Here is a 27,412-nt window from a genome sequence, read left to right as displayed (position 1 = left end):
CCCAACTGCCTGAGCGCTCCAGGGATCCACCAGCGCCGTGGACAAAGGGGACAAAGCCTTCGCATCCCTGGGCTCGTCCGGGCACAGCTGCGGCGGCGGTGGCCGGGAAGAATCCCAGTCAGCGCCCGGGTCGTCCCGGAGCTCCCGCCCCCGCGGCAGGACTACATCTCCCGGCGGGCCCGGCCGGGGCCGTGCCCCTCTCCCGGCGTGCCGGGCGTGCCCCCGCGGCAGCGAAGGGAGGCGAGGGGAGGAGTGGGAAGTGCGGTCCCGACCGCGGCAGGTGAGAGCGGGCGGGTCCCGGTGTCCCCCCCGGGGCGGGTCCCGTTGTATCCCTGGGCTGGGAGCGGGGGGGTCCCCGCGCTGCTGCGGGGGTTGTGGAGTTCCCAAACGGGAGGCGAACGGCGCCCCGGCAGGCGGAAGAGCCGCAAACTTCCCATCCAGTAAGCGGGATTACTTTTCCAAGCGATTCCGCGGGCACCGAACTGCGGGAGAGCGGGCGCTGCGCCCGCGTGCCGAAAATGCCAGTGTTTTGGAAAGCGAAGCCGGAGGTATCCACGCATTAACAGTGCGAATTACTGAAGTCTGGATAACCCCGGGTGGGGATACTTAGGTTGATTTGGGAACAGGAAAGCCCTAATCTGCGTTTCTCTGGGAAGCGTAGATGTGACATTCCCGAGGGCTTGCTGCAGCCAGGGATGCTTGTCCAGGTAAAGGTTCCTGATAAGCTGGCCTTAATGCTGACAGTGCTTACGGCAGCAGCGATTTTATTTAACATTCCTTGGGAATGCGGCCTGGTTTCCCAGTTTAGTTAGAGTAAGTTGCTTAAACTATTGGCATATAAGTGGTTTTGGTTTGGTTTTGTTGCTCATCTCAAAATGGGGATATGAAACTGAACTTTTATTTATTTAGTTAGTTTATGGGTAATTTGCCAAACCTGAAAATTGTTTGATTGAGTACTGTATACATAGTTCCCTTTGCTGAGCAAGGCTTTTAGGGATGAGAAGAAAACCTTTTAAGTTTAATGAGCATATTTTGTTGCATAACTGAGCAATCTGCAAAGACTAAGCAAATGATGTACTCCCCTCAAGTTTGGCTCAGTTTGTCAGAATTCAGTTGGGATTTTGACTGCCCAGCAGTTATAACATACCATAATCGAGTACATTGCTTAAGTTTCCCACTCTGTTGAATTAAGGCGCTCTCTCTTCTCTCTTCTCTTCATAGCATAGCTTTATCAAAAATAAGACAACTTGCCTAGTTATTGTAGGTGAACCTACAAGATAGGATCAGTTTTAGAGGCCAGTGTCTCAAGTTTACTTACAGAGCGACAAGTGCAGGGTTAATATTTTGATTGGCATTACTCCTCGGAGAAGCCATGCCTCTCCCCTGAAGCGGATATTACTCCTGTCTGAAGTAAGCTAAAACTGAGACTTGAGTGCACAAATTGCTAATGGTTACTGAAAATCGATGGAAGATAGGCCCCAAAAGCAATTAAGCAGCTTTGAAAATCAATCCACAGTTGAAGTTGTCCAAGGACAAGGATTAGATCTTTGTCAGGGCTGAAGTCCTTGTGGGGAAGGTCCTGGCACAGTGTCAAGTTCGTGGCTCTTTGTTCTACATCTTTTCCAGTCTGATTTCATATATAATACTGTGCGTGTGATTTGCTTAAACTCTGCTTCTTTGTTATTTCTTCCAGAGTTTGTTATTTTTTTCATATGTGTAATCATGGTGTTGAAGTAAATAATTGGAAATAGAGCATAGTTGGTAATAACCAGTGCAGCCAAAATCCACATGCAATTTGTCTGTATGAATTGTCCAAAATAGATTTTTGATTACTGGGTGCTTTAAAAGGCCTTTTTCCCCCCTCCCCTGTTGGTCTACTGTACTTTATATATTTGGTCATTCTGTAGGGCAATACCGTGCTTTCAGCCTGTTTGTTTATTTGGGTTTCAGCAAAACCTTCAGACTTACCTAGTATTTTAGGCATAAAATGTCAATGTTTTAATCTGGTAAGCGCTGTGAAAGAAGCTCAGGCTCCTTAGTAGAATATACATGGCCAATTTGTTCTGAGTAATTACAACAGGTAAATAAAAGGTTTGGGGTAATAATTCTGGAGTGGTAATACTCCCAGAAATTCTTGTTGCTTCAGTAATAGTTTGTCAAGTAATTTGTCAGTGGAGAAGTAATAAAGCAGGGATGGGGGTGGTAGGTGAAGTACAGCTTATAGCTCTAGGCAAAATGAATTGATTATCTCACATATTCCTATGCACATTTCATGTATTTTAGTTGGAGTAGTCAAATTTTGTGGCCATATGAGCAGAGGTAAAGCCTTACCTTTGTGGCAGAGCGTGCACTACTTCATTGGGCTTGCAAGAGTATTTTCTTCGTGCAATGCACAATCCCAGAACCAGGGCAGTCTTCTTTAAAGTACAAGTTCCGAATGTGGCAAATACTTCTCTAATTACTGTGTGAGTCCCTAAAGAAAAGTCGCTTGGAAAGTAGAGCATCTTGCTTCTCTCTGAAGGGCTTTGGTCTGCTTGTAATTAATGTTGAAAATACTTTTTTCCCTTCTGAATACTACTGCTGGAAAAGTCCTGGATTCTTCTTCTGAACACATTATTTTTAATTAAAAGCATCATTGTGTGTGTAAATGGGTATTTACATAAATAGTAAAGCACAAAAAAATCTACCTCTAAAATGACATTTGCTTTAATACCTTAGTCATGCTAGACATAGCAGGATGGCTGACAGTGATTTGAATTTACCCTGGGGTTTATGGTTGTCTTTCTAAAGCAGCATTATCAGCTTTTATATATATATTTAAGCGTATTGTTATTGATTGAATGCTTTCTGACTGGCAGGGCTGGGAATATTTCTGTGGGAATTGTGGTAGCCATGCTTTTTTAAGGTGCTTTTTTCAATACTGTATTTGCCAGAATGTTTATGAAGGGATCATAAATGTTTATGAAGGGATCCTGCTGGGTTAAAAAAGAGGAGCTGTTTTCTAGATTTCTTCTCTGAAAAGTGAGCTGTTCTTGAACATTCCTCCAACTTTTTTTGGAACATCTCTGTTGGAGATTATTAGGTGTAACCCACAACACAAGTAAACGCTCAGCAAACTTTTTTTTTTGTTCTTTCTTTATCTCAAGCAATTCTTCTCATATTTATTGCACCCAGCAGTAAAACTTTTTAATCTTGTGAATTCTGTAGTGAAGACACGTAATTATTGCTCTCCCAGTTTTTTCTGTGTCTGTAGCCTGTGTATGTTTTGCTCTCTGATAGAGGACAGCTCTTTCTCAGGTTAAATGGTGATGCGTTATGAATCAAAACCAAAGCTCTGTTGAAGGACCTAGTACTCTTGATTGCTTCATCAAGAGTGTTAATTGCTCTAATCTGGTGGGTACAGGTAGTGCACTGTTCTAGATGAAGCCAGTAAATCCAAAGAGAACTTAAATATTTAGTTGTTATTAAGAGAGAGATAAAGTAGCAAGAATTTTTCTTGTTACATGTTTACTCTGGCACATCCTTTTGGTGTTGCAGTTATTTGACAGAAAATGATGACTACCATCTGTTCCCCTCCTCTGTCATCATTCAGAGTTCCTTTTCTCATTGAGAATGAAGTCTTCATAGAGAGATAACAAATTTTGATCTCTTCCTGTTTCCATAGTCACAATTAATAATTTTTTTTCTTTTTACACTTATACCTCTGGGCAAAATGAATTGATTATCTTACATATTCTTATGTACATTTCTTGTATTATAGTTGGAATATTCCAATTTTGTGGCCAGGGAGTCTGACATTCTAGAAAAAAAGGAAATCAGAAATAATAGAGGAAGGAAGGAGTCTCATCATAGAGGTAAGAATGATTATGGCATCATGAAGGAAGAAGAGACTCTGGCATCCAAGAAGAAGAAGAGAGTCTATCATCACAGAGGAAGTAGAGATTGTGGCATCACAGAAGTAAGAGGGAATCTGGCATCATAAAGAAAGGAGTGAATCTGGCAGGATTGAGGAAGGAAGCAAGAAAGGAAGGAATCCGTAATAATAGAAGAAAGAGGGAGTCTAGCATCATAGAAAAAGGAGGAAATCTGGAAAAATGGAGGAAGGAGGGAGTCTCATCACAGAGGTAGGATGGAGTCTGGCATCATGAAGGAAGGAGAGAGTCTGGCATGATTGAGGAAAGGAAGGAAGGAGTCTATCATAATACAGGTAAGAGGGAGTCTGACATCAAAGAGGACAAGAGGGAGCATGGCATAGAGGGTAAGAGGGAGTCTGGAATCATAGTGGAAAGAAGGAGACTTAGAAAGGTAAGAGGGATTGTGGTATCATGAAGGAAGGAGAGAATCTGGCATGCAAGAGGAAGAAGAGAGTCTGGTATCATTGAGGAAGGAAGGAGGCTATCATCATAGAGATAATAGGTTGTCTGGCATCATAGAGGAAGGAGGGAGTCTGGAATTGTAGAGGAAGGAGGGAGGCTGGAATTGTAGAGGAAGGAGGGATTGTGGCATCATGAAGGAAGGAAATGAGTCTGGGATCAGAAAGGAAGAAGATAGTCTGGCATCATCTAAAGAAGGGAGAAGTTGGTCATAGTACAGGTAAGAGAGAGTCTGGCATCATAGAGGCAGGAGGGAGTCTTGTGTCAAAGAGGAAGGAGGGAGTGGCATCAAACAGGAAGGGAGAAGTGTGGGATCGTAGAGGTGGGAGGGAGTCTCATCATAGAGATAAGAGGCATTGTGGCATCATGAAGAAGAGAGTCTGGCATCACTGAGGAAGGAGGGAAGGAAGGAGTTTATCGTAATACACATAAGAGGGAGTCTGGCATCAGAGAGGATGTAGGGAGCCAGCCATCACACAGGCAAGGGGTTTCTAGAATCATGAAGGAAAGAGAGATTCTGGCATCATAGAGGAAGGAGGGAATCTCATCACAGAGGTAAGAGGGAGTGAGGCATCACAGAGGATGTGGCATCACCGTCCCTGGAGATTTTCAAGATGAGACTGGATGTGTTACTTAGTGCCATGGTCTAGTAACCACGGCGGTGTTGGATCAAGGATTGGACTTGATGATCTCGGAGGTCTTTTCCAACTGGTTTGATTCTATGATTCTATGAAAGGGTCTGGCATCATAGAAAAATGAGGAAATCTGGAAAAATAGAGCAAGGAAGGAGTCTCATTTAAGAGGGATTGTGGCATCCTGAAGGGAGGAGAGAGTCTGGCACCCAAGAGGAAGGAGTGAGAGTCTGGCATCGCTGGGGAAGGAGGAAAGGAAGGAAGGAAGGAGTCTGACATGACAGAGAATGAAGGAAGTCTGGCATCGTACAGATAAGAGGTATTCTGGAATCGTGAAGGAAATGGGATCCTGGCATTATGAAGTAAGGTAAGAGTGTGTCATCATAGATGTACAAGGGGGTCTGGTGTCGTAGGGGAAAGAGAGTCTGGCATTGTAGAAAAAGAAGGAAATGGGGGGAAAATAGAGGAAGGAAGGAGACTCATCATAGAGGTAAGAGAGACTGTGGCATCAAGAAGGAAGGAGAGGATCTGGTATCCAAGAGGAATAGAAGAGTCTGGCATCATTAAGGAAGGAAGGAAGGAGTCTGTCATCATAGAGGTAATGGGATGTCTGGCATCATAGAGGATCAGGGGAGTCCGGTATCATAGAAGTAGTAGGAAGTCTGAAATCGTAGAGTAATGAGGAGTCTGGCATCATAGAGGGAGGAGGGAGTCTGATATCTTAGAGGATGGAGGTCATTTTGCATCATACAGGAATGATGGAGTTTGACTTCAATGAAGGTGGAGATAATTTGGCATCACAGAGGTAACAGGGTGTCTGGCAGCATGAAGGAGGGAATCTGGCATCACTGTGGAAGGAGTCATGGAGGGAATCTCATCATAAAGGTAAGTGGGAGGCTGGTGCGATAGAGGGAAGGGAAAGTCTGGCATCACAGAGGAAGGAGGGAGTCTGGTATCATAGAAGAAGGGTAGAGTTTGACATCATAAATGTCAGAGGGAGTCTCGAAGGAGCACGTTTTCATTCATGCTGCTCTTTCTACCTGGAGTCATGATCCTCATTTAAATTCGCAGTGTGCACCTCATCTGTTTTGCCTGTTGCCAGAAAATTCCTCTGACAGTCTTTATATTCATCGTTTCCGTCTCCACACCTTCTTTTAACTGAAAGATTGTCATGTACTTTCTTGTTATGTACTTCAAACTACTTGCACTCTTCCCCCCCCGCTGAAGCACCACATATACGTCAATTCTGCATGTTTTAATAATTAAAGGTTTTAGTAACACAGTTTTCTAACAGTTCTAATTCAAAAAGCTTGTAGATCTGCCAGTAAAAGAAGATCTTTCACTCTCTAATTTCATGGAAGAATCTTAAGATACTTAGACTAATGGAAAATCCTACAGGAAACAGGAGGACACATGCTGTGCTGTACCGAAGCGGTGCAGGATGAAACTGAATCTTATCTAGAGATCAGACTGGGCAAAACATTAGCAATAATACCATGGCAGGGAAGGAAGGTAACCTTTTACTCTTCAGTACTGGACGATTTGGTGAAGCTAAAAATAGAGCCCTTATTTACCTTAAGGCCTGAAGAACAATTACCTCGATCTCATTTCCTTATCTGTAAGATCTTAGCTCTTTTGGTTCATCTGTGATTTTTTTTTTTTCCCTACCCTCACTGTAAAATGCAGATACTGGCATAGGATGAGGAGGTTAACCTCAGTATTGCTAGAAACTCTAGTGGAAAGCAAAACAGAACAATGTGTTATTCATCATTTCTTTTAAGACATTAGGTATGAAACATTGAAGTAAAGCTCAAGATGTGTTTTGGACTCTGTTTTGCTGGACTGTGTAATTTAGTTGGCTGGATACTGGCTAAGAACCGTTTTAAAAACTTCTTATTGGCATGATATCCTTCCCTTTTTTAACTGTAACATCTAATTTGAGAGAGCACTCTGTCTTGGAGACCTGGCTTTCAGCTGTGTCCACCCTCCAGCTGTATGCCAGGCTTCTGTGGCTTCTTTGCATGGATGCTAAAAACCTCTTCTTGTTGGAATTTGAGGGACATGGAATAGGGTAAACGCTGAATATGATAAATAGGATAAAATCTTTGCATGATCTAACCTTAGTGCATTATTATGGTAGTTTAAACAGTTGTTTCACCCTGAATACATGTTCAGGGTGTTCACATGAATTATCGTGACTGAACAGTGGTGATTTAAGAATCCTGTTGTTGCCTCTCTGTCTTAAACAGAAATTATTGCGGATGGAGAGTAGATCTCCTTTCCTCTGAATCATGCACAGTCATTAGGTCACAATAACAGGCATGACACAGATCCCAAGTTGGATTCTGCCAGTTTGCTTTTCTGTAACCCAGGGGCTTTTTTTATACTCTTGGAAGGAAGTGGGTTTGTTGAAGCATAATAGAAGCGAAATAAGGAAAATTGAGATAAACAAGACATGTTTTTAAGCAGCACGGAAGAATGTGTTGGGCATGGCTTTGAAAGAGCAAGTAGTGTTGCTAAAATAAGTGTTCTTGTAAACTGAGTTTTTTCCTATTAAAAATGTGGCATGCAGTATTTTAAATTATGATTGTGATATGAGCTTTGACCGGCCAGTGGTTACATAAATATGCTGACTCTGGGTGAGGCAAAGTGGATAACAGTGAACTTAGTCCCATACTACTTTTCTTTCATGCTTAGCTGGATCTTGGTGCCTGTCAGCTTTCAGTGTAGTACTGGAGAGTTAACAGTTGTCACAGGATCATAGGAATATGTTGTCTAAGGTGCTCAACTACTCCCCTGGAATGACGTGCCTCAGGGACCAACTGCCCTAAATAAAACTTCTGGGTGATGCATATGGGAACCTCCGGACCCTAAACTGGCCCTGTTGGTTGTTCCTGTTGTCCAAGGGACAAAGCAGTGAAGAGCTGGCAGAGAGCAGTGCCTCAGTGCCACAGGTGTGGGGTGTTCCTCAGCAGTGATGGAAGTGTACCCCTGACCCTGTCCTGGGAGCAGCATACCCTGCTCCTGGGAGAGGCCTGAGAGACTGTGGTTTCCCCTGCTTTGGGAAGGTGACCTCATTCCTTGCTTGTAGCCTTCTAATTAGGTTGCTGCTGTACTGGCTAATTTCTGATTGTGAACAGTCTAGAAAAAGACTGTAAAATAGAATGATATCATCTCTTCCTGCTGTTTTGGAGATAGCATTGTGTGCCACCTCCCTATGGCAATAAAAAATGTAAATGCTAAATTTCTTATCGAGACAAGGCAGCAACTCTGTTGGATTTGTACTTCCTGTCTTTGATTCACTTCCCAGCGTAGGATGCTTTATTTCATCTGATGCCTACCTCTCCTCCTTTCCTACAGTGTTAATGTATCATTTTATGCTCACCTGGGAGATGTTATAACTTGTATGCAAAGCAATTTCTGTGTTGCTAAGCTATTTTGAAGCTTGTCATAATGCTCCATAAACTACAGAAATAGTAAGCTTTTCTTATACAAGTGTCTTGACTTGATGATTTTCTGTCTGTTCCTGGTGCTACATAATGACAAAAACGTGATGCCTGGAGATGGTAGCAGGTAGACTGAAGGTGAAGCTTCGGGGCCTGTGCCATGTGTTAGTCCCTTTCAAGCTGTCAGTGCTAAGGGGCCCTGTTACAGGTGCCATGGACTTTTGAAGTCCTTCAGTGGGTTGTTTTTCCTTCAGGTCTCTTGGGAAGAATAACCTGCAACTGCTGCTCTTCAGGCAAACCAATGGGTAAACAAAGATGCTGCAGCAAAGGGTTGCCTTTTCGGTAAAACCTAATGGGGGACTTTATGTAACAGAACAAAAATAAACAGAAGCATCACTTCTAAATTGAGCTGTTATTTCTCCTGCAGAGTAATTATTAATCAATAAACCCTGTGTCTGACAGCATCAGAGCATGCCAAGTGCTCTGAGCTACCTTGCAGTCTGCTAGTAAACCAACTCTGAAGAGAAAATGTTACTAACCTTAAGCCGTGATTACCTCTGGCATGTGTCTGAACGCAGCACGGTCTCTCATGTCTTTTGCTTAACCCACACCCCACTCACAGGGTTTGATAGCACCACTTGGAGTTGTGGGTATTGTGCATCATTCAGGCCGTGGTAGCTGGGTTGCAAAATGGGTTTCCAGTGTTAGGTTGAAAGTCTGCACAGTTGCTTATTTCTCCAGTAACACGTTTCAGATGTATTCTAATGCTGCAAGGCAAAGATGGATGGTTACTAGTAGGATGAGATGGGGATTTTACCTTTAAGCTATTTCAGAGGTGACATCTCTAAAGATAAATAGCACTGTTCTCTGGGGCATCTGCTGCTGGGTACTGATGAAGACAAGGTGTGAGACAGGACGTAGCTTTGATGTAAATAATAATTGCTCTGTTCTGTGGAGCTCTTAGCTCTGCTGTTAATGCACGAACAGAGGACAGTGCAAATCAAAATGCAAAAAAGTGCTGAAAACCAAGGGTGTTTTCAAGAGGGAGCAGTATCTTTACTATAAGAAAGTTTAGGGGTCTTCTTGCTAACATGTTTCTTGAGATGCACTTGGCCTTCTTCAAGAGGAGCTAGTTTTTAGGCTATTTACTGAACCCATCGCATTTCAACATTTTTCTTTTAAAACATGGTTTTAAAGCAGCAAACCAAAAGCATTCTTCCTTGAACTCTTTAGGATAGAAGTACTGTCTAAGGTATTTAAGGGCTGTCTATAAACAATATCCACCCTGGGGTACAGCAAAGTCTCAGAGCCTAAGTGCTTGACCATGGAATAAATGGAAATATTTTGTTCTAAGGTTTTGCCTTTGTTGCATAAAAAGAGGAAAAAGCCAAACCAAAACATGAACTCCCTTTGAAGTACTCAGCTATAAAGGCAACATGCCAGTGTGGTTGCATGAAGAGACTTCAGAAAATAAAAACACCAGCACTTTGTTGTTGAACATCTCTGAAAACTGTGAATATAGAAAAGTGTTATTGTACCTGTTTGTCCTTCCACATTTGTGGTTGCTACTGTGTTGCTGCACCTTGGAACAAGTGTAAGGAGCTAATAACTTCCATTTCACAACAGATCTCAGTAATGATTAGCGGAGGAAATTCTGGTGCAGATGCATCACGACTGAGGCTGCTTTATGCCGTTCAAATAACACACAAGAGTTTTAGAGAACCAGCTTGAATAGCAGACTTGGGAAATCACCGAGTGCATTTGCTCTAAGTGGTCTCCTCTCGGCACAGGCTGGAGCGGTTGGTAGGAACATGCTGCGTTCCAGCAACTCATCACCAGCAAAACAATCCCTTTGAGCGTGCTGTGAACTGGTGCAAGTCAAAATACTGCTGACGCACTTTGCCCTTTTCTTCCTGTGCACTCAGGAAAAAATGTAGCGTAGCTGGAGCTCTAGGCCCCTGTGCTTGTTGTAATCAGGAATTTTACAGGCGCTTTCAAGGGAAGTGAGGTTGGATATAGAGGGTCTCTCTGTTAGCAGAAAATAATCCAACCAAAATCAGAGGCAGCTTCTTCGAGTCAAAATGACATCTCATGCAAATCAATTTGTCACCAGTCCCAATTCTCTGCAATAGGAGACAGAATTGTTGTGAGACCTGAAGATGATTTTGGCACTTATTGCTGGTTTGTAAACAAGCTCATCCTCAAGTCTGTTTGGAATTAATTGCAAAAATGGGTGTCTGTTCACACAGTGAATTCTTTCCACACAAGGTCCAGGGTGAATGCAAAATAAACATATTTGCATGCAATTCCTCCCATATCTTCTACTGCAAAAATTCTGGTTTCTCAAGTATCCTTGAGAGCAGATGGGGGAAGCAGAAATGTTTTTTGTAGCTCTGAGGACTCCGGTGACTTAGGACATAAGAGTTTCTTGCTAGAGAATGGGCTGAGGTTCTCCATTAGGCGCTGTGCCTCTGTCACCGTGTTGGCATAAGCCAGGAGAAAGAATCCTCTGTTTTTCTAGGTACCCCAACCATTCTGCCTGAACGACAGGGCTGGTGCTGACAGCAGCTTTTTTGTTTGTTGTGGGGCTTTGTAAACGTCTTGAAGTTGGCCAAGAGTCTGAGGTTTTTCTGTGTGGTGTTTACATAGTTATGCTGGTGAACCTTTGTAGTCTAGACATGGCCTGAGTTCTGTTGTGATTTCAGGGAAGTTGCTGTTTTTCTCTATGAAGACTTAGTAGTAGAAATGTCATTAAATACTGTAGTAGGTATCATTTCTATGTGAAGTGCTTTGACGTTTCTAGAAGCCCCTCCAGTTGTCCTTTGCAGTAAAATTTAATTGTGCTCAGGATGTTCCTAGACTACGCTGGTTTATGTGTTGAGGCAAGCTGAAATTGGATAAACTTTTTAATTCTGGGGTAAGTTACAGCCTGAGTATGGTAGAGGTGGGAAAAGAGTGTTGTCTTGTGCTCGAGAGAACATGGTGAAGAAAAACAAGCAACAGAAATTATGGAAGCACCAGTGAAACAAGTAAACATTAAGTTTTCTCAGTGCCCATCATTTCCAATAGCTCCAGCCTCTGAGGATTCAGGCACTTTTCAAGGGTGAAGCACTTGCATATATAAGCAATAGATTTTTCTGTAGCTTGCTGTCCTATCTGCACAGTTCCTGACTTCTGTACAGATGTTTTAGTGGGTGCTTATTTTTACCATTTATTAATTTATTGTCAGCCATAAGAAAATTAAAGCCAAGAAGTTGACTAAAATGTATCCTGTCACATAAAGGCACTTACCACACAGGTCAGCTTCATTCCTGCTATAATCCTGTGAACTCCCATTAACTTGTGTTAAAATTTCTGTTTTGATCCAGGAGTAAATTTGGTGCATTCTTGATGACTCTTTGAGCCATTTCAGAGCATCAAATTACTCTGCAGCAGTAAAACCAACAAAACCTTCTGGCTCTAGAGAGAATGAAGACATTCTGGGTCATAAAAAATCCTTGCCCTACAGAAGTTTTGAAATACTTCATGTCTTAGCAATTCCCCAGCAAATGAATGTTTGAAACACAACATTCTTTAAAATTATGCATTAAAATGATGACAGTACTGTTCCCCAAACCACTTTATAAACGTTTCTTATACTTAAAGGCATGCTTGAAAACATTAATTATTAAAGACTCTGAATATTTTTTTTCTACTTGCAGCATAAACCAGTTCAAATATATTTAAAAGGGATTATTTTTTTTTGCTAAGGTGTTCTGTTTGACTGAAGCACAACAGCCCTGCAGCTGGCTTATGCAGATGTGCTGTGAAATCAAGTTCTTCTTCACTTTGACAGAATTTTGTCACTTGGGGAAGTGATCGTATTCTAGAGCCAGGAGAGCATGCATGTGGTTTTCTCTTTAAAACAGTTCAGAGGGAGAAAGAAAGGGAAGGTCCTATTACCCTTTGCACTGGTGTTCAAGGGTTATGCAAATATATCCCTGCCCCACTCTCCCAGGGTGACGGGAGGTACAAGGTGGCTGCCTTCACGCTCTTCACTTTTTATTCTGTATATATATATATATATATCTTGTTTTTCTTTCCCTACAGATTTATAGCAGTAGATATATAAGCCTTACTGAAGAGATGCTCTGCACTTGAGGTTGTTGGAAGTATAGAGCTTCAGAGGAAGAGAAAGCATTAAACCTCCTTTACCCTTGAAGCTTAACTGCAGTTGTGGACCACTGAGGAAGCCAATGTGGCATGTTTCATCAGTGAACTATTTAATTATGAAGCCATCTCTTGACTTGCTTTGAGTTCTGTTTTTGTTATATGTCTTTTATTTAAAACAATTCTTCCCCACTTGAGTTGCGTAGGCTAAAACATTCTATTTCTGAAATTTTACAGGAGTGTTGATACACTGTGAGTGACAGAACTTCATGTAGATGGAATCTTGTCTAAAAAGGGAATAACCTTCTATAGTCTTTACAAAGTATGTGTGTGTCTATTAACTGATTAGGTTTACCCCAGTTCTATTCTTCTCTTGCAGGCATTATGCTGCTTGAAGTATTCCTGGTTCTGGGGACAGTCATTATCTACTTCTTATTTTCCAAGAAGAAAGAAGAGACATTGCCCTTCAAAGATGGATGGTGGGGCAAGGGACAAAAGCCTGACACTGAAGAAGATACAACTATTCGGCCATTTAAGGTGGAAACTACAGAAGAAGAGCTGAGTGTAAGCAAATCTCTGGGCTGGGGAGAGAGAAATAAGAAATGGCCAAATAAATGCAGAACTTGCTTGGAAGTAATTTTTAAATTGAACCAATAGTAACACTTGTGAGAATGAGCAATGATGTCCAGGTCTTGGGGGAAGGGACTTCTAGTACTTCAGAAAATTGGTATGGATAGGCAGATTTTATACACTGCTGTACAATTCTGTTCTCAGCTGGCTGTAGCAAGATTGCTGGTAAATAAACCTACTCTGCAGAGCCTAATAAACATAAAAATCATATTACAGATTACTCAACTCTGTTTTTCTGTTTGTGCACTTTGCTCAGTTTGTGTAGATGAGAATAAGAACAATGTCTTTTTTTTTTTTTTTCTTTCTTTCTTTCTTTCCAAAGCAATTACGAATACCTCATTTTCTTGACTGCTTTATGTTTGCAGCTGTGTTGGATGCTGATTCTTCTGTAATTAATAGTCTACTTTGGTCAACACTAAATTACTGTGGTAATTACAGTAAACATACGCTGCAGAATTTGTTGGATAGAAAGATTTTGATTGTGTGTGTTTAAGCCAGGGATTGAACAATTTCACAGATCTGTGTGGAGTCATGGTTTAAACAATACTCATGGGATTGCTCATGTTATTCATTTATAATAGCTTCCTAATTTCTCAGAAAGTCCTGGGGTTTTTAACACTTTGCTTGCCCTTCATAGTAATATCAATGGACATTGATCTCCATTATGTTTTCCCCTTATGCTGCAGATATTAAGCTAGATAATTTCTAACTTACAAATATTTTTGAAACATGCCATTCTGTATTCTGACAGCTCTTGCAACATAATCCATGGGTAGAAAACTCTGATTTTAAATATAAACTAGGAGTTACAGTTATGCTAGTGCATGTTACTAAAACATTTTAAAAGGTGTCGAGCATAGACAAAAAGCATGTATGTAAAGACATGTTAAAAACTCCATTTAGAAATCCATGCTTTCTGTACATGGATTTCAAAACAGTGAGTTCACGTTCTGACATCTTGCCTGGGCTGAGACTGCCTGTTCAGTGAGGCATGAGCCAGTGCTTACATTTAACTCATCTTGGTCAGAGTGGGAGTTATCTCTGTTGCTCTATTGGAAAATGCTGTTCAGGTTTAAACCCCACAGAGGTTTGAGCAGCATTAGATTTCCAGACCTGCCTTCCACCCTCAGCTGCTCTGTTCACAGTAGGAAGGGGCTCTGGGCTGTCCTTCCCTGCGGAGTGATTTTGGACTGATTTTTGTCAGCATCCTGTGTAACCTTGAAGTGCAGTGGGAAGGTCACTTACATAGTTATTCCAGACTGGGAAACCTTAATTTCAGTCTAGTTTCACCAGCTTTGTGTCCATGCAAAATCCTTCAGAGTGTTTCCCAATGAAAACATCCCACCCCTTGATTTGGGAAGGAAAACAAAAGGTTTGGGCCAGATCCTTGCCTTGATTGTGATGTTGGGCTCACTGGTAACCTAGGGAACAAAGTACCCTGGAAAGGCAACAAGACTTAAACTGGGAAGCCACAGTAGTGTCAGCAGAGCATATTGCCCTCTGTGGTTATCAGCCTGGCAAACAGGTTATCCAGCCCTGCAGAACAAAGACAGTGTTAAGAACAGCTGTAAATGGAAGAGGAAGGAGGCCATCTGGAGGAGGAAAAGAATTGGAACAGCTGATGGAGCATCAGCAAAAGGCACAGGTGTCTAATTAGAGATGTTATTTTCATTGTTCTCATTTCTCTTGGGAATTACTAGAAACCGTGCACGGGAGAGCCCAAGACAGCAGACACAAGTGGTTTAATGTCTCTTTCTTTTTCCCTGTAGGACTTATTTAGGAGACTTGACCAGGCTCGGTTCACTGAGCCACTGGAGAACAGTTGCTTCCATTATGGGATTAACTCAGTGTATCTCAGAAAGGTTGTCTCCTACTGGAAAAACCAGTTCAATTGGAAGAAACAAGTTGAAGTCCTCAACAAGTACCCACATTTCAAAACAAAGATTCAAGGTGCATAGCTTTTCCCCTTAAAAAGTAAACAGTAATACTTAATCTTATCTGCAAGGGATCTTGGTGGTGAGAATGCTCTGGTTGTGTTGGATGGGCCTTCCCTCCCTGGCTGCCCTAGCATGGATCATTGGCATCACTGCTGAAGCAGCAAGAAATTCCTTCATTGTAACTGAAGCCTTTAGGACAAGGAATGACAAATGGAATTCCCTATGCATGAGTGGGTTGTCAGCTGGTGTTAACAGGAGCCAAGCACGGGCATTTGGAAACAGAACTGGATCTTAAGACGTACACATGTTCCCTGACTTGCATGCAGTCATGCAAAAATACCCACAGATGTCTCCTCATGCTCTGTGTAGTTCCCCAGCTGCCGCTGTCACAGTGATGCCTTCAGCCTGGCAGCCTCCTCAGCTGGGTGTGCTGGCCACTCAGGTTTGTCCCTGCTTGGCAGGACAGATGTGCTCTGCTGCACCATTTCAAGCATTCGTGGACTAGGAATGCAGAATGCCTTTCCCTTGGGGTTGATGTGCTGCCAGGTGTGAGAGAATGGTTTGTCTTTTTATTCAGAGCACACACACGTGTTGGAAGAGGTTGTTCAGGTAAGGTCTGCTGGTGCTGGAGCTTGGTCAAACTGGGCATTTTAAGATGTTTGATTTAGGGTTGTGCTTGGGTCATTTGGGAGTGCAGCTGTAGATCTAGAGCACAGCAGGCAACTGTCTCACTTGATGGCAAAATTCAAGCTTAAAGAGTATGTTGTACACTTTTGCATCCATAATTTTGTATGTTATTTCAAGTGGTGCAGTTTGCCATAATATTTAAAATGGATTTGGGACAATAAATGGTTATTACATAGTGGTTAGGTCATAAAGCTTTTATTTAAATGTATACAACATGGTTACTGCTGAAAAAGATATAACCAAAAAAGTTTTCCCTTTAAAAAGGAAAAAAAAATATCTGAGACAAGAAAGGGAGAAGCAGCTAAGGACATTGCACTATGTATAGCAATGGGAAGAGCAATTTCAGTGTTAGGAAAGATTACAGAGAGGAGACATGAAAAGACAAGGTCAAAATTGCTGTATATCAGATTCCTACCTTCTGTCATCACTTGAAAGTTTTTCAGAGAATACAGAGATTCACAGAATTGTCAAGGATGGGGAAATCTCAGTCAGTGAAAGAAGGTGGGATCACTTGTGAACTGCAGTTGATGTGAGTAAAACGTGCTTAAATACATCAAGCAAATTACTGTTTCTTGGAAAGTAAAGCCCTGAATGGGGCTTTGGGAAGAGCAGTTCACCTGAAGCACATAGTGCAACGCTGTGTGAAGCCTACTGCTTACATAGAGAAAGGATCACAGAGGAAACTGGACTGCAATTTTTACCTTTTTACTTAACCAGGAAGAGACTGCTACTAGAACACAGTCTCCTGTTATGGTTTACACACTGAGAGATACTGAAAGCTTTGGACAAAAGATAGAAAAGAACTACAAAAATTAACTCTCTTTTAGGAAGGCATTTTGTCAAGTCCTTGATTTGGCATGATTGGTTTATCTGGCTTGATTACAGGAGGCCTCCATAGACAGAGAATTCCTTTTGCTGTAACATTTAGGATCAGTGGCTGGAGACAGAAGCCAGACATGTTCAAGTGTAAAGTAAGGCATGCACAAAACGAGGAAAGTGATTAACACCCCCAAACAAACAGCTGCTAGTTGAGATGAATTCCCTATCTCTTGGTGCCTTCAAGTTGCAATTTATGCCTCCAAGAAGAAAAATCTGGGGTTGACTGGAGCCTATCCCGTGCCATATAGGGACATTTGGGTAAAATTTAAGGGCACTTGGACAAAATGATGTAATTGTCTCTTCTGCCTTTAAGCTGTGTGAGTCACTGTGTTACCGTTAGTAGATTGGCAAATTAAGACATAGCAGTGAAGCAATTTATTTTAAAACAGAAATACACCAACCTCATTTGGCTGCTGTGATGCTTAATTACCCATCATAAAGTACTTTAAGGTCCTTGGATAAATGTATCCAGAGAAGTGCAGTGTGTTTGCATCCTCACTAAAAAAAAAAAAGACTTCAGAAAAGCTTTATTCTTAATCTGTTCTGTGAATAGTTTCAGCGCTGTGGTAAATTTGAGCATGCTAATTAATTATTTTATTTTTACAGGCATTGATATCCATTTTGTTCACGTAAAACCTCCTCGTTTGTCTGAAGGCCAGTCTGCAAAGCCATTATTAATGGTTCATGGTTGGCCTGGCTCATTTTATGAGTTTTACAAAATTATCCCTCTCCTGACGGATCCTGCAAGCCATGGCCTCAGTGATGAACACGTTTTTGAAGTCATTTGCCCATCTATCCCTGGTTATGGTTTCTCAGAAGCACCTCACAAAAAAGGTATGATGCGTGAGAAGAAACTGAGCTACCACAAACCCAGTCTCACAGTGAGATGGCCCCTGCTAGCAGCACAGTAACTCCTCTTACACACTTTTTGTTTTCTCACTGTAGAAACAGAGATCCTGTGTGTCATGTGGGAAGAGGGAGATAAGAGGGTGACTTTAGGTGACATCACTGAGTTGTTTCTGGAGCAACATATAGATAAGTTTAAAAGAACTATAAAAAGCTATGAAGTGACAACTCAGGAATTGTAATTGAGTCCATGAATTGTCTGTGAGTGAGCCGGCAGAGTAAATTTAATTTATTACTGTTCCTTTTGGGTGTTTTGAATTCAGTGTTACATTCAACGGCGTTATACAGGTAGGTGAGAAGCATCAGTTGAAACAAATCAGTTCATATTATCTACAAGGCAGATTGCAGCCTGCTCGTTCAGCTTGTGCTTTCAGTTATGCAAACACAAGCTGCATCAAATTGAAGCAAGGTAGTATTTAAAGTCATACTGAGTTTCGTATTTAATTATGTGTGCAGGTGAATGATGTGGGGAAGGTTGGTTTTGCTTTTCTCTACTTCCCCGTTTACAATTTATGTTGTCAGTGTCTAATGAAGTGGAGAACTGCACTACTAGTGGAAACCTGGAGTTTCCAGCTGTCATTAAGAGGAGAGTGTGCCCACAGTAGACAAAATAGAAACACGCTCCCTGGGCAATGCTCTGTGCCTCTGATGGGGCTCAGCTGCAGTATGACCACAGTTTAGTTTAAAGGGAGTCTGGCAACCCCTTGGTGGGGCGAGTGCATGGGCAAGTGGTGGGATTAGAAGAACACTAGTCTGCAACAAAGGCTGGACTTGGTCCTTTCTGCTTGCTCTCTAGACCTTGCCTAGATGGTGTGCAAAGGCTTCCATGTAGTCTGTTGGACAGGTGAGGAGAAACGGACTTGTAGCTTTTTAGGAACTTGAATGTTGCCTTTATGTGGAGAATAAATGCTGCAGGGTGAGCAGTGTAGGTGGAATTAATACAACAGTGCTCTTTTCTTTTAATGCAGGGTGGAATTAATACAACAGTGTTCTTTTCTTTTAATGCAGACTTTAATTCTGTAAGTGCTGCTTCTGTTTTTTATGAATTGATGCTCAGACTGGGATTCAATGAGTTCTATGCCCAAGGTGGTGACTGGGGCTGGCTCATCTGCACCAACCTGGCCCAGATAGCTCCCAAGTGAGTACCCCTTTGGTGGAGCACTGCAAAGCTGTTTTATTCTGTGAGTAGTTATTTCTTGTGCACTTGAAAGTTCCTCTCCAAGTCCTCACATGAGCACTGCGTAATTTCTTTCATTGCTGTTCAGTGTTCAGCAGTGATCCAAAATTACATACCTTAATTTATATTATATACCTGTTCTTTCAAACTGTTGTGCAGTAGTTTTGTAATGGCCCCGCTGATGTCTGGAGTGGGATAAGTGCTTGTAAGTTAAAAAAAAAAAGAGGATTTGTGGCTTAATGCCCAGGAGTGTGTGCTGATTACTGACTGCTGTCCCTTTGACTTGTCCTTTTTGTGTGAAAACCACACTGGAAAGTACAGCTGAGGTCATGGTGTAATTAGCAGGTTGGAATTTAAGGGCATGCATTTTTGTTAATAACATTTTAAATGTCAGTGGTCACAGCACCAAGCCTGCCAGAGTTCAGAAACATTTGGACAACACTGCCAGGCACATGGTGTGATTTTTTTTTTTTTTTTGGTGTCATCCTGTGCAAGGCCAGGAGTTGGACTTCAGTGATCTTTGTGGGTCCCTTCCAACTTGGGATATTCTGTGATTCTCTGATTCTAAATGTAACAACTTTAAACCCTTTTTGATTTTTGTTAATTTGTGGGGCTTTTTCTGTTTTTACTTTTAGCCATATGAAAGGTCTCCATTTAAATCTAGCCTCGGTTTCGAAGATGGGATTCACTCACCTGCTCTCCATTCTGCTGGGCCGCTACTTTCCAGGGCTCTTTGGTTTCCAGGAGGAAGATATTAGGCGGATGTTTCCCTTCTTGAAAAAGGGGCTCTACAGGATCTTGTCGGAGTCTGGCTATGCTCACATACAGGCTACAAAGCCGGATACTGCTGGTAAAACAAACAAGCAAAACCCCAACCTTTTGAGCTCAGAATACTTAGTCTGTTCATTTGAGCTGTACTTCTGTAGAAACAAAATGTCCCGTTTAAAATACGCAGAAAATATTTTTTTTTCTTTGAAGTGGGAAGGTTGGAGGTTTTAAAAGGTGGGCTCCTTTTCTCTATCCAAGTCAGAAAGGGTTACATGTGGGTATATAGCATTACACTCACTTCTGCATGCAGAAGCATCGTATCTGCACATCAAAACTGAGCATGCTCTAAGTGCCACTGACCTCATTTCTAGTTTTCATAAATAAAATAGATTGTTTAATACTTTTCCACTTCTGCTGCCACTGGGGACTGTAATTCCATTTCAAACGCAGCTAGGCTGAGAGCAAAAGAGAGTTTCTTCTCAGAGAATGGATCACATTCAAATGATGTAAACCATGAGAAGCTTTTAGCTGTCTCAACACCCAGTGTAACTTATTTACTATAGAGATAAGTAATACCTGAGAAGTGAAATCACATTTCATTTTCACTCATTGTTCTGAATCACTTGCAGACTTTCAAGGGAAAAAAAAAGTGTGGCTATGAATGTTCTTCCTAGATGAGCTAGTCACTCAGATTGCTTAACTACTTTAAGTATCTGGATATTAAGTGTTTCTATTTTAAAAACATCTTTTATGACTGAATTGGACAACTGAGTCAAGAATACTGACTACATTTTAGTTTAGTGCAGGACCAATTCACTCATGGATTTTATTAAAAACAGAGCTAAGGAAAATATTTCTTAATGGTCTTCCATAAGCTTACCTACAGAGGCAGGTATGTTCTTAAAATGTGTAGGCAAAATGGTAATTTTATGGATTTAAAATAATTTTGCTCCCACTGAGTTTTGGTTTCTAAAACTTGCTAGTCTTTTGTGCTTTAGGAAAGAGGGGGAAGCTGACAGCCATGCTCCCTCTGCTGTGCTTTTTTGGCTGATTCTTGTCCCTACCAGTAGTGTGTGGTCTGTCAGAGCAGACTGTGCAGACTGGGAACCAGCAGCCACTTCATGCTTTGGGAGCTGGAGCATTCCTGCAATTCTGAGGACAAAGGAGAGAGGAGTTGTCTACAGTGGCAGGTTCCTGTAAGGAGGAAAACACTCTGAAGAAGGAGATGTAAGGTTGCTGGAAGCTCCTCTTTGGGAAACCTGCATGGAGAGTGGTTTCATTTTCAACTGAGGGAAATAGGCAGCACCTGTATTCCAAGTGCTGTTAGGATCAGTGCTAGTTTTTCCTATATGTAAACAGATGTCCTCTTCTTTACTCACAGGCTATTGCTTTTTAGTTCAGCAGATCTGGAACATGTGCTAAATAGAACTTTTTCAAACACTTGCTATTTCAGTTATCAATATTGGTTGTTTGATAACTGAAATTTCACTGTCATGTTTAAATAGCAATTTCTGATGACATTGTGCCAGCTGCAGTGTTAGGCATCTTTCAGGAAGGTTTGTTTGCATGCGTGGAACTTCAAATATATTGCTGTTCCTTGGGAACAGCTTTTTCTTAGGTTTTACTGAGCAGCTGGGACAGTTTATGGTCCCTGTATTTCACAGCACTAGAATGTGTGAGCAGAGTTCCAGGTGCAGGTATGTTTTTCCTGTCCAAGCAAAACAAACTATAGAAACTATATTAATGCTTGTTCTACAGGAAGGCAGTTGGTTATTGCTAATTCAGAAGATGGACTTTTAGTCAAGTCTTGCTCTTCCTTAATGACTTTCTAATAATCCTTAAAATGTTTTTGCTGTTAGGTAATGCTGCAAATCCTCCTGGTCATGTGTAGGCATGTGGGGTTTGGCCCTACAATACTGTTTAATACATGACAACTTCCAGATTAATGGAAGCAAACCCTACTTGGCACATAGAGCTTAATCTTATTAGCTTACAAGAAAAAATAAAAAGCCAGCAGAAATCCAGTACTGTTACATCAGTTCAGGATTAAGTGGTTCCAACTCATTGCACTGTTTTATTTATTTATTTACGAACACAGCTGCTGGAAGACCTTTGTAAAGTTATATCTGCTGTATTGTAACAGGCTGCTTCTGTAAAGTTATATCTGCTGTATTGTAACAGGCTGCTTCTATAATAGTCTGAGTTCAGTAGCTGGATGTCACAATTTCAGTTAATTTTTCCTCCTCCTTTTCAGGCTGTGGTTTGAATGACTCTCCTGTAGGACTGGCTGCATATATCCTGGAGAAGTTTTCTTCCTGGACTGATATGGAATTCCAGAATTTAGAGGATGGAGGACTAGAGAGGTAAGCCTTTTCTCTTATGCCATTTTGAATGAGGTGACTCAGCCCCGAGTCATAGCTAAAGAGGTTTGTCTGATCGCCTGGCAGGGAGCCTGTGATGACCACAGATGGTGCAGGGCTGTACTACAGCATGCAGAGAAGCAAATAGGCCATGGAGGCTGATGTATTCCCTTCCCACTTTGATCTCCTAGAAAAGAAATACACCCTGCAACTTCGGGATATTAAAAACTGACTTAGGGGGAAGAATCTCATTAGGATAAAAAATCCGAAAGTTTAACTTCCATTAAGATGCTGGGAAACAAAACTCTTGATTTATTTTAATACTAATAATTAACTCTCTATGAATTTGCTTTGGATTCATTGGTTTTGCTTCATGTACCTACCATTTGCTAATACAGGACCATTCTTAGTGTGCAGCAGAAATCCAAGATGAAATCCCATTTGAGAACCACCTGGCAGGAATGGAGCGAAGTGGCATGTTATGAAAAGGCCCATTTGAATGGAATGTTTGCACTTCATACAGCTAATAATTATATATGAAACATGCACTGTTTACAGCACATGTTGGTGTGTAATGGCTCTGTTGAAGGCTCACGGTAGCATTTCACATTACCATTAATAAATGGCACAGGCTGTTCCATGTGCTGTTCTGCTCCCACCCTCCCAGTCTATGGACAGGATAAACAGCTATGCTGGAGCATAAGGTGCTCATTGGAGTCTGCCTTCCATGTAGGAGTTAAAATGTCACTTCCCAGTTTGTGTCTGAAAGCCTTTAACATCCTTAATTGGTCACTGACAGACAGAGGGGGAGTAGTACACTTCACCTCTCCACTCTCAACCAAGTTAATTGGTTTTTTCCTGTAACTTTTTTTTTCTTGCAACCAAACCAAAGTCAAGCCCCTACTAAAGTAATGCAAATTGATATTCAGTTCTAACTAAGCAACCTCTGGGCTTACCTGTTCAGGAAGTTTAACCTGGATGATCTGCTCACCAATATCATGATCTACTGGGTGTCAGGCTGTATAGTCTCCTCAATGCGTTTCTACAAAGAAAACTTGCAGAAGGGGATAGGCACACAGAAACATGAAAAGTAAGTGTTTGGTTTTTTTTTTTTCTCTTTAAATATTTTGCCCTGATCTTAATTTTATGGTTGCAGACAGACTGTTGCCTTATAGATGCTGCAGGTTTCTGAATGTATCACAATGTTCCTCTGCAGGACAGGCCTGGTAGTTGATGAACTGTGTTGTGCTTGGAAAATGCAGTAATTAGGTAGGAATCCTGAACCATCAGTAAGAACACCTGACTGGAAGTGTTGCTTGAGGACCTCCCATTCATGGTGTATCCATGTATTTCCAGATTTTATTTCAGCTACTCAATTAGCCTGTGACTGAGTCATGCAGTCAGTTTTGTTTAGTTTGGTTTGTAGCTTTAGTACTTTTCTGGACATACTTTGCCTATTTGTGCAAAAGTCTTAAGTCCTGCCTTTGGAAGCAACTTCAGCATACTGACAAAAGGGGTAAGTCAGAAGTCAGTAAGACTGATTGATGTGCCTGCTCCACAGACACTAAGGACAGCAGCTTGGTTGCATATACTTGTGTCAGCTTGAGTATTAGTGAAGGCTTAAACCTGCCCTGAGGTACTTGCACCGACAGCTTACTGCTATGGGATTCATTTAGCTGTGAAATGATGCTCTCAGGAAGCTGACTCAGTTCTTGGAGCTGTAGTGGCTACACTGTGAGCAGTATCTTGCTCTGGTTCTGCCTCCATGAGATGATGTATATGAGCTTCTATGTGCCTAGAGGACAGAGTCTCAAAGTCTTGTGTAAAATTAGGCACTCTGATCTCAGGCTTCTAGGGGTTATGTGCCCAACACTTTTTGTATCTACATTTTAAAGTCTGTCACTTCTGACAGTGCAGCTTATGTGTATGAGATATTTAAACCTATAAAATGTGGCTCTTCTTATAACAAGCACACATCGTTTCCCTTTCTAAGAGACTCTTCCCCTCAAATCCATTTGCTTTCTTACACTTCCTAATGCACTGAATGTTTTGTAGAGTGCATTTGTGCCACTTAAAAGCAAGAGCTACTTTACAGGGTAAAGTCTCACCATTCAGAAGCATTTCTTCTGACCTAGTCTAGATTTACTCTCTATTTTCTTCTCCTCCCTTCCACTTTGCAGCACTTTGAAGTAATTCTTCCCCTGCCTACCCTCCAAGTTGTCCTGCCAGGCTCAACATGTTTGAGTTGTAATCTTCACTGTAAATCTCTTGAGCACGAGTGCAGCATGAAGAAATTTGCTGCCCACCACCTCCTAGAGCTCTCTTCTCCATTTCCATGCTTTTAACTCTCATGCCCTTGAAAAATTGCCTTAATGTAAATGTATGCCAAAAAAAAATTTTTTTTTTTTCTTCAGGAATTACAGTCTTGTCTTCAATTTTAGGATCTGGAAGTCAAATTATAATTTGTCTAACAGCAGTGTGCCCAGCTGTTTAAGAACACCATTTTCTTGGGACTTTTCACTTCTTGCAGATTTAAGTGTTTGAAAGATTAAAACTATTTTCTCTCCTCTCTCAGGCTCACAGTACAAGTACCTACTGGCATTGCCTCCTTCCCTAATGAAATCATGCACACACCCCAGGCTTGGGCCCAGAAGAAATACACCAATATAGTTTCCTTCCATTTCATGCCTCGAGGGGGCCATTTCGCAGCTTTGGAGGAACCTGAACTTCTTGCTAAGGATATTCTGCAATTTGTTGGGAAAGTAGAGAAAGAGCAACTTTGGAAAAAGAAAAGGGAATAACTTCCCGTACAAACAGCAGGGTAATTACTTTTAGCTTAGCACATGTACAGGGTTTACTAAGTCTACTGTAATCCATGTAATTAGATCTTATTACTGACCAGACATGAGAGAGGACAGCAAGAAAATTGGAGTATATCTCCATGAGATACTGCCATAGGGACCTACTGATTTTGGTTGGTTTTGGTTTTGTGAGGGTTTTTTTGTTTGTTTTTGTTTAGCTAGGCTAAGGAAGTAGCAGGAAGATTACTTGGCTATCTTCTAAAATGTGTTCTGTAGTATTCCTGACTCTTGCTTTGAGATTAAAATACAGACCTTACAACATAACTAACAACAGTTTGTTATGAAAGGCTTTTTTTTTTTTTTTCATGGCAGCAGTAAAACTTGAGTTGCTGTAAGCATGAAGTTCCTCACATAAAGAATGGGGAGCAGCCTAGCAAGACCTAACTTGCATGAGTGCATCAGGTAATCAGCATCAATGATCTACAGTACCTTTAAACGAGCCCCTTGCCTGCTGCTGGCTGCCTTTCTCTTCCAGCCTGGGCTGTTAAGCAGCTTCCTGGCTCTGAAGAAGCTCAGCTCCTCTGTGCCAGGCTCCTGGGATAGCACCATGCAAAGAGCAGCTGGAACACACAGGTGCCTGTAGGTCGGACCAAAAGGAGGGGCTGGGTAGGAGTAACTATAGCCCAAGCTACCTCTGCACTGAGTTTGTACTCGTAACTTAAATCACAGCCCAGGGTAAGCTCGACACACTGTGGTTTTGCACGGCCTTGTAAATACTCTTACTGAAGAATAAAAATTTGGTTAATTTGAAATTAAAAGAAATTTGCATTAAAAATTTGAATAATTCCTGTGTGTTTTTCTTTTAAATTTTTAACAACTGAGATTTTTTTTGGTACCAGCTAAGAGTAGCATCAGTTCAGAACCAATCAATTCTGTACTGCGTCTGCCACAAAGATTAGATGGAAGGTAAACTACTCAAAGTTGAACTTGAAGAGCTGTATCGTTTTGCCAGCAACTGTCCTTAGTGTGCACAGTTGAGCTTCAAAGAGTCTTAAACCATGTCCAGATGACTGATTTCAGTTTGGTTTCATTCTGCAGTCACTTCTGATGTATTTCTCTACTTCTGCAAGCACAGGGAAATACAATTTACTGATAACACTTTCATGGAATAGCATAATTTCACAATATGAATTGAAATGGAAGCTGTTAAAGAAGAGCTGCTCCAGCAGAGCCCTGCTCCATCCCACAGGGCTTTCGACTCAAGCATGCCATGTAGTTTGTTTCACAGAAGGCACGTTCAAATCCTAGTGCTGAAAGCCACCATCAGCTGTGACAGAAAATCGTTAGGGCAGACGGGTTATGTACCAGCCTGGATCAGTTTTCTGAGCAGAGAAGAGACCTCTTTTGCTCCCCTTCCTCTGCCTGCTGCACCTGGGTGCCCACAGAGCAAGGTAGAGGAGCTCTCAGGTCTCCCTCCCACATTTGACTCACAAGTTGTACTTGAATTCTTTAAGACTTCACCTGCTTCCAGATTAGTAGTGAGCACTAATTCTATGTTTACTTGTAAATGCTTTCATTAGTCAAAATATGTGTTCTCACTTGCAAAATATTGCGTGATTCAGTCCAGTCTGTTTTGAACAGTCAGGAAAAAAACACAGAATCATTCACTTTGAAGTAGACTCTTCTCAGAGAAGAGCCATCCCCAGACTTGTTTCAGGTGCTGTATATTGAGAGAAGGTTGCTTATTCAGGAGGAATCAGCTCACCTCTGACTACAACATCTGTTTACAGGCACCACTATGCATCCCCCTGCACAAGTCCTGATCTTTGACCATTTGGTTTTGCCTTTCCTCTGTCCCCTGTGTGGCCTTATATTTCAGAGCTGGAGACCATCCCCTCTCATCTTTAATGCACATGCAGACATCTGCTGTGGTGCGAGGGAGCTCTGCCATATACTGAGATAACTGAACACTTCCCCAGGGGCTGCTCAGTCACAGTGCAGATAAAGGAAGTGGGAAGGAAGTTTGCTATGTGATACCTGCCAAACTGATTTTCAGATGTGAGTCGAAGGCTCGAAGCGTTTTCCCTCTCCCTTCTGGAGCAGATCTGCTTGAAGGGGCCCAGCCTCAATGAGAGGAGGCACATCAAGATTCCCTTTTGTGATCTTACATTACAGCAGCTCATCCAGGCTCAGTCAGTCATCAATGAGAGCTGGACAAAAAAACAACTGCCTGTAGAACCTTTCTATTTTTAAATATGCCTCTCAGTGTTCAGCACTCTGTTCATGATAATGAACAGAGGCAGTACATGAGCATGTCCTTGCCCTGCTCTGCACACCAGGTAAGGGCACTTCAGCCAACTACAAACATGAGCTGTCCACACTGTCGGTATAACTGGGTACAGGAGATAGGCACCAGGGCACTTAAATCCAGCACAAAAATGGGTTTGATTAGCTACTGTCTGAGAGAGAAAAAATCTGGATCTAAAAGGTGTAGACTTTAGAAGCTTAAAAATTATAATTAAACACCTGATATACAGCAGTTTATTCTGAATTCTTACATCTCACTTCTGAAACCTTAAGCCCACAGCTAGCAGCAGCTGTAGCTCTTCACTTGCTTACCTAACTTAGATACAAAGATACAGTGAAATACTATGACAGTGTGAAAAA

At 41.7% G+C, this 27,412-nt stretch overlaps 1 protein-coding gene across 5 annotated transcripts; it reads left to right on the top strand.

The window, feature by feature from the left end:
• The first annotated feature begins 161 nt into the window (after nt 1–161).
• On the top strand, nt 162–25,591 carry EPHX1 (epoxide hydrolase 1). 5 transcript variants are annotated; one of them, XM_064648075.1, is made up of 9 exons: nt 162–280; nt 12,980–13,164; nt 15,000–15,180; nt 17,340–17,567; nt 18,648–18,777; nt 19,452–19,666; nt 21,839–21,947; nt 22,909–23,034; nt 24,520–25,591. In XM_064648075.1, the coding sequence occupies exons 2-9, from the start codon at nt 12,985–12,987 to the stop codon at nt 24,743–24,745; spliced, it is 1,395 nt and encodes a 464-aa protein (XP_064504145.1). In that variant the 5' UTR covers nt 162–280; nt 12,980–12,984; the 3' UTR covers nt 24,746–25,591. The 5 variants fall into 5 exon arrangements, with proteins under 5 accessions (XP_064504145.1, XP_064504149.1, XP_064504147.1 ...); XM_064648079.1 differs by lacking the exon at nt 162–280 and adding an exon at nt 285–440; XM_064648077.1 differs by lacking the exon at nt 162–280 and adding an exon at nt 684–707.
• Nucleotides 25,592–27,412: the final 1,821 nt, after the last annotated feature.

This window comes from Pseudopipra pipra, chromosome 3, assembly GCF_036250125.1.
Source record: "Pseudopipra pipra isolate bDixPip1 chromosome 3, bDixPip1.hap1, whole genome shotgun sequence".
NCBI classification, from domain to species: domain Eukaryota; kingdom Metazoa; phylum Chordata; class Aves; order Passeriformes; family Pipridae; genus Pseudopipra; species Pseudopipra pipra.
Note: the sequence above shows the minus strand (reverse complement) of the source record. Positions and strands in the feature narration are given on the sequence as shown.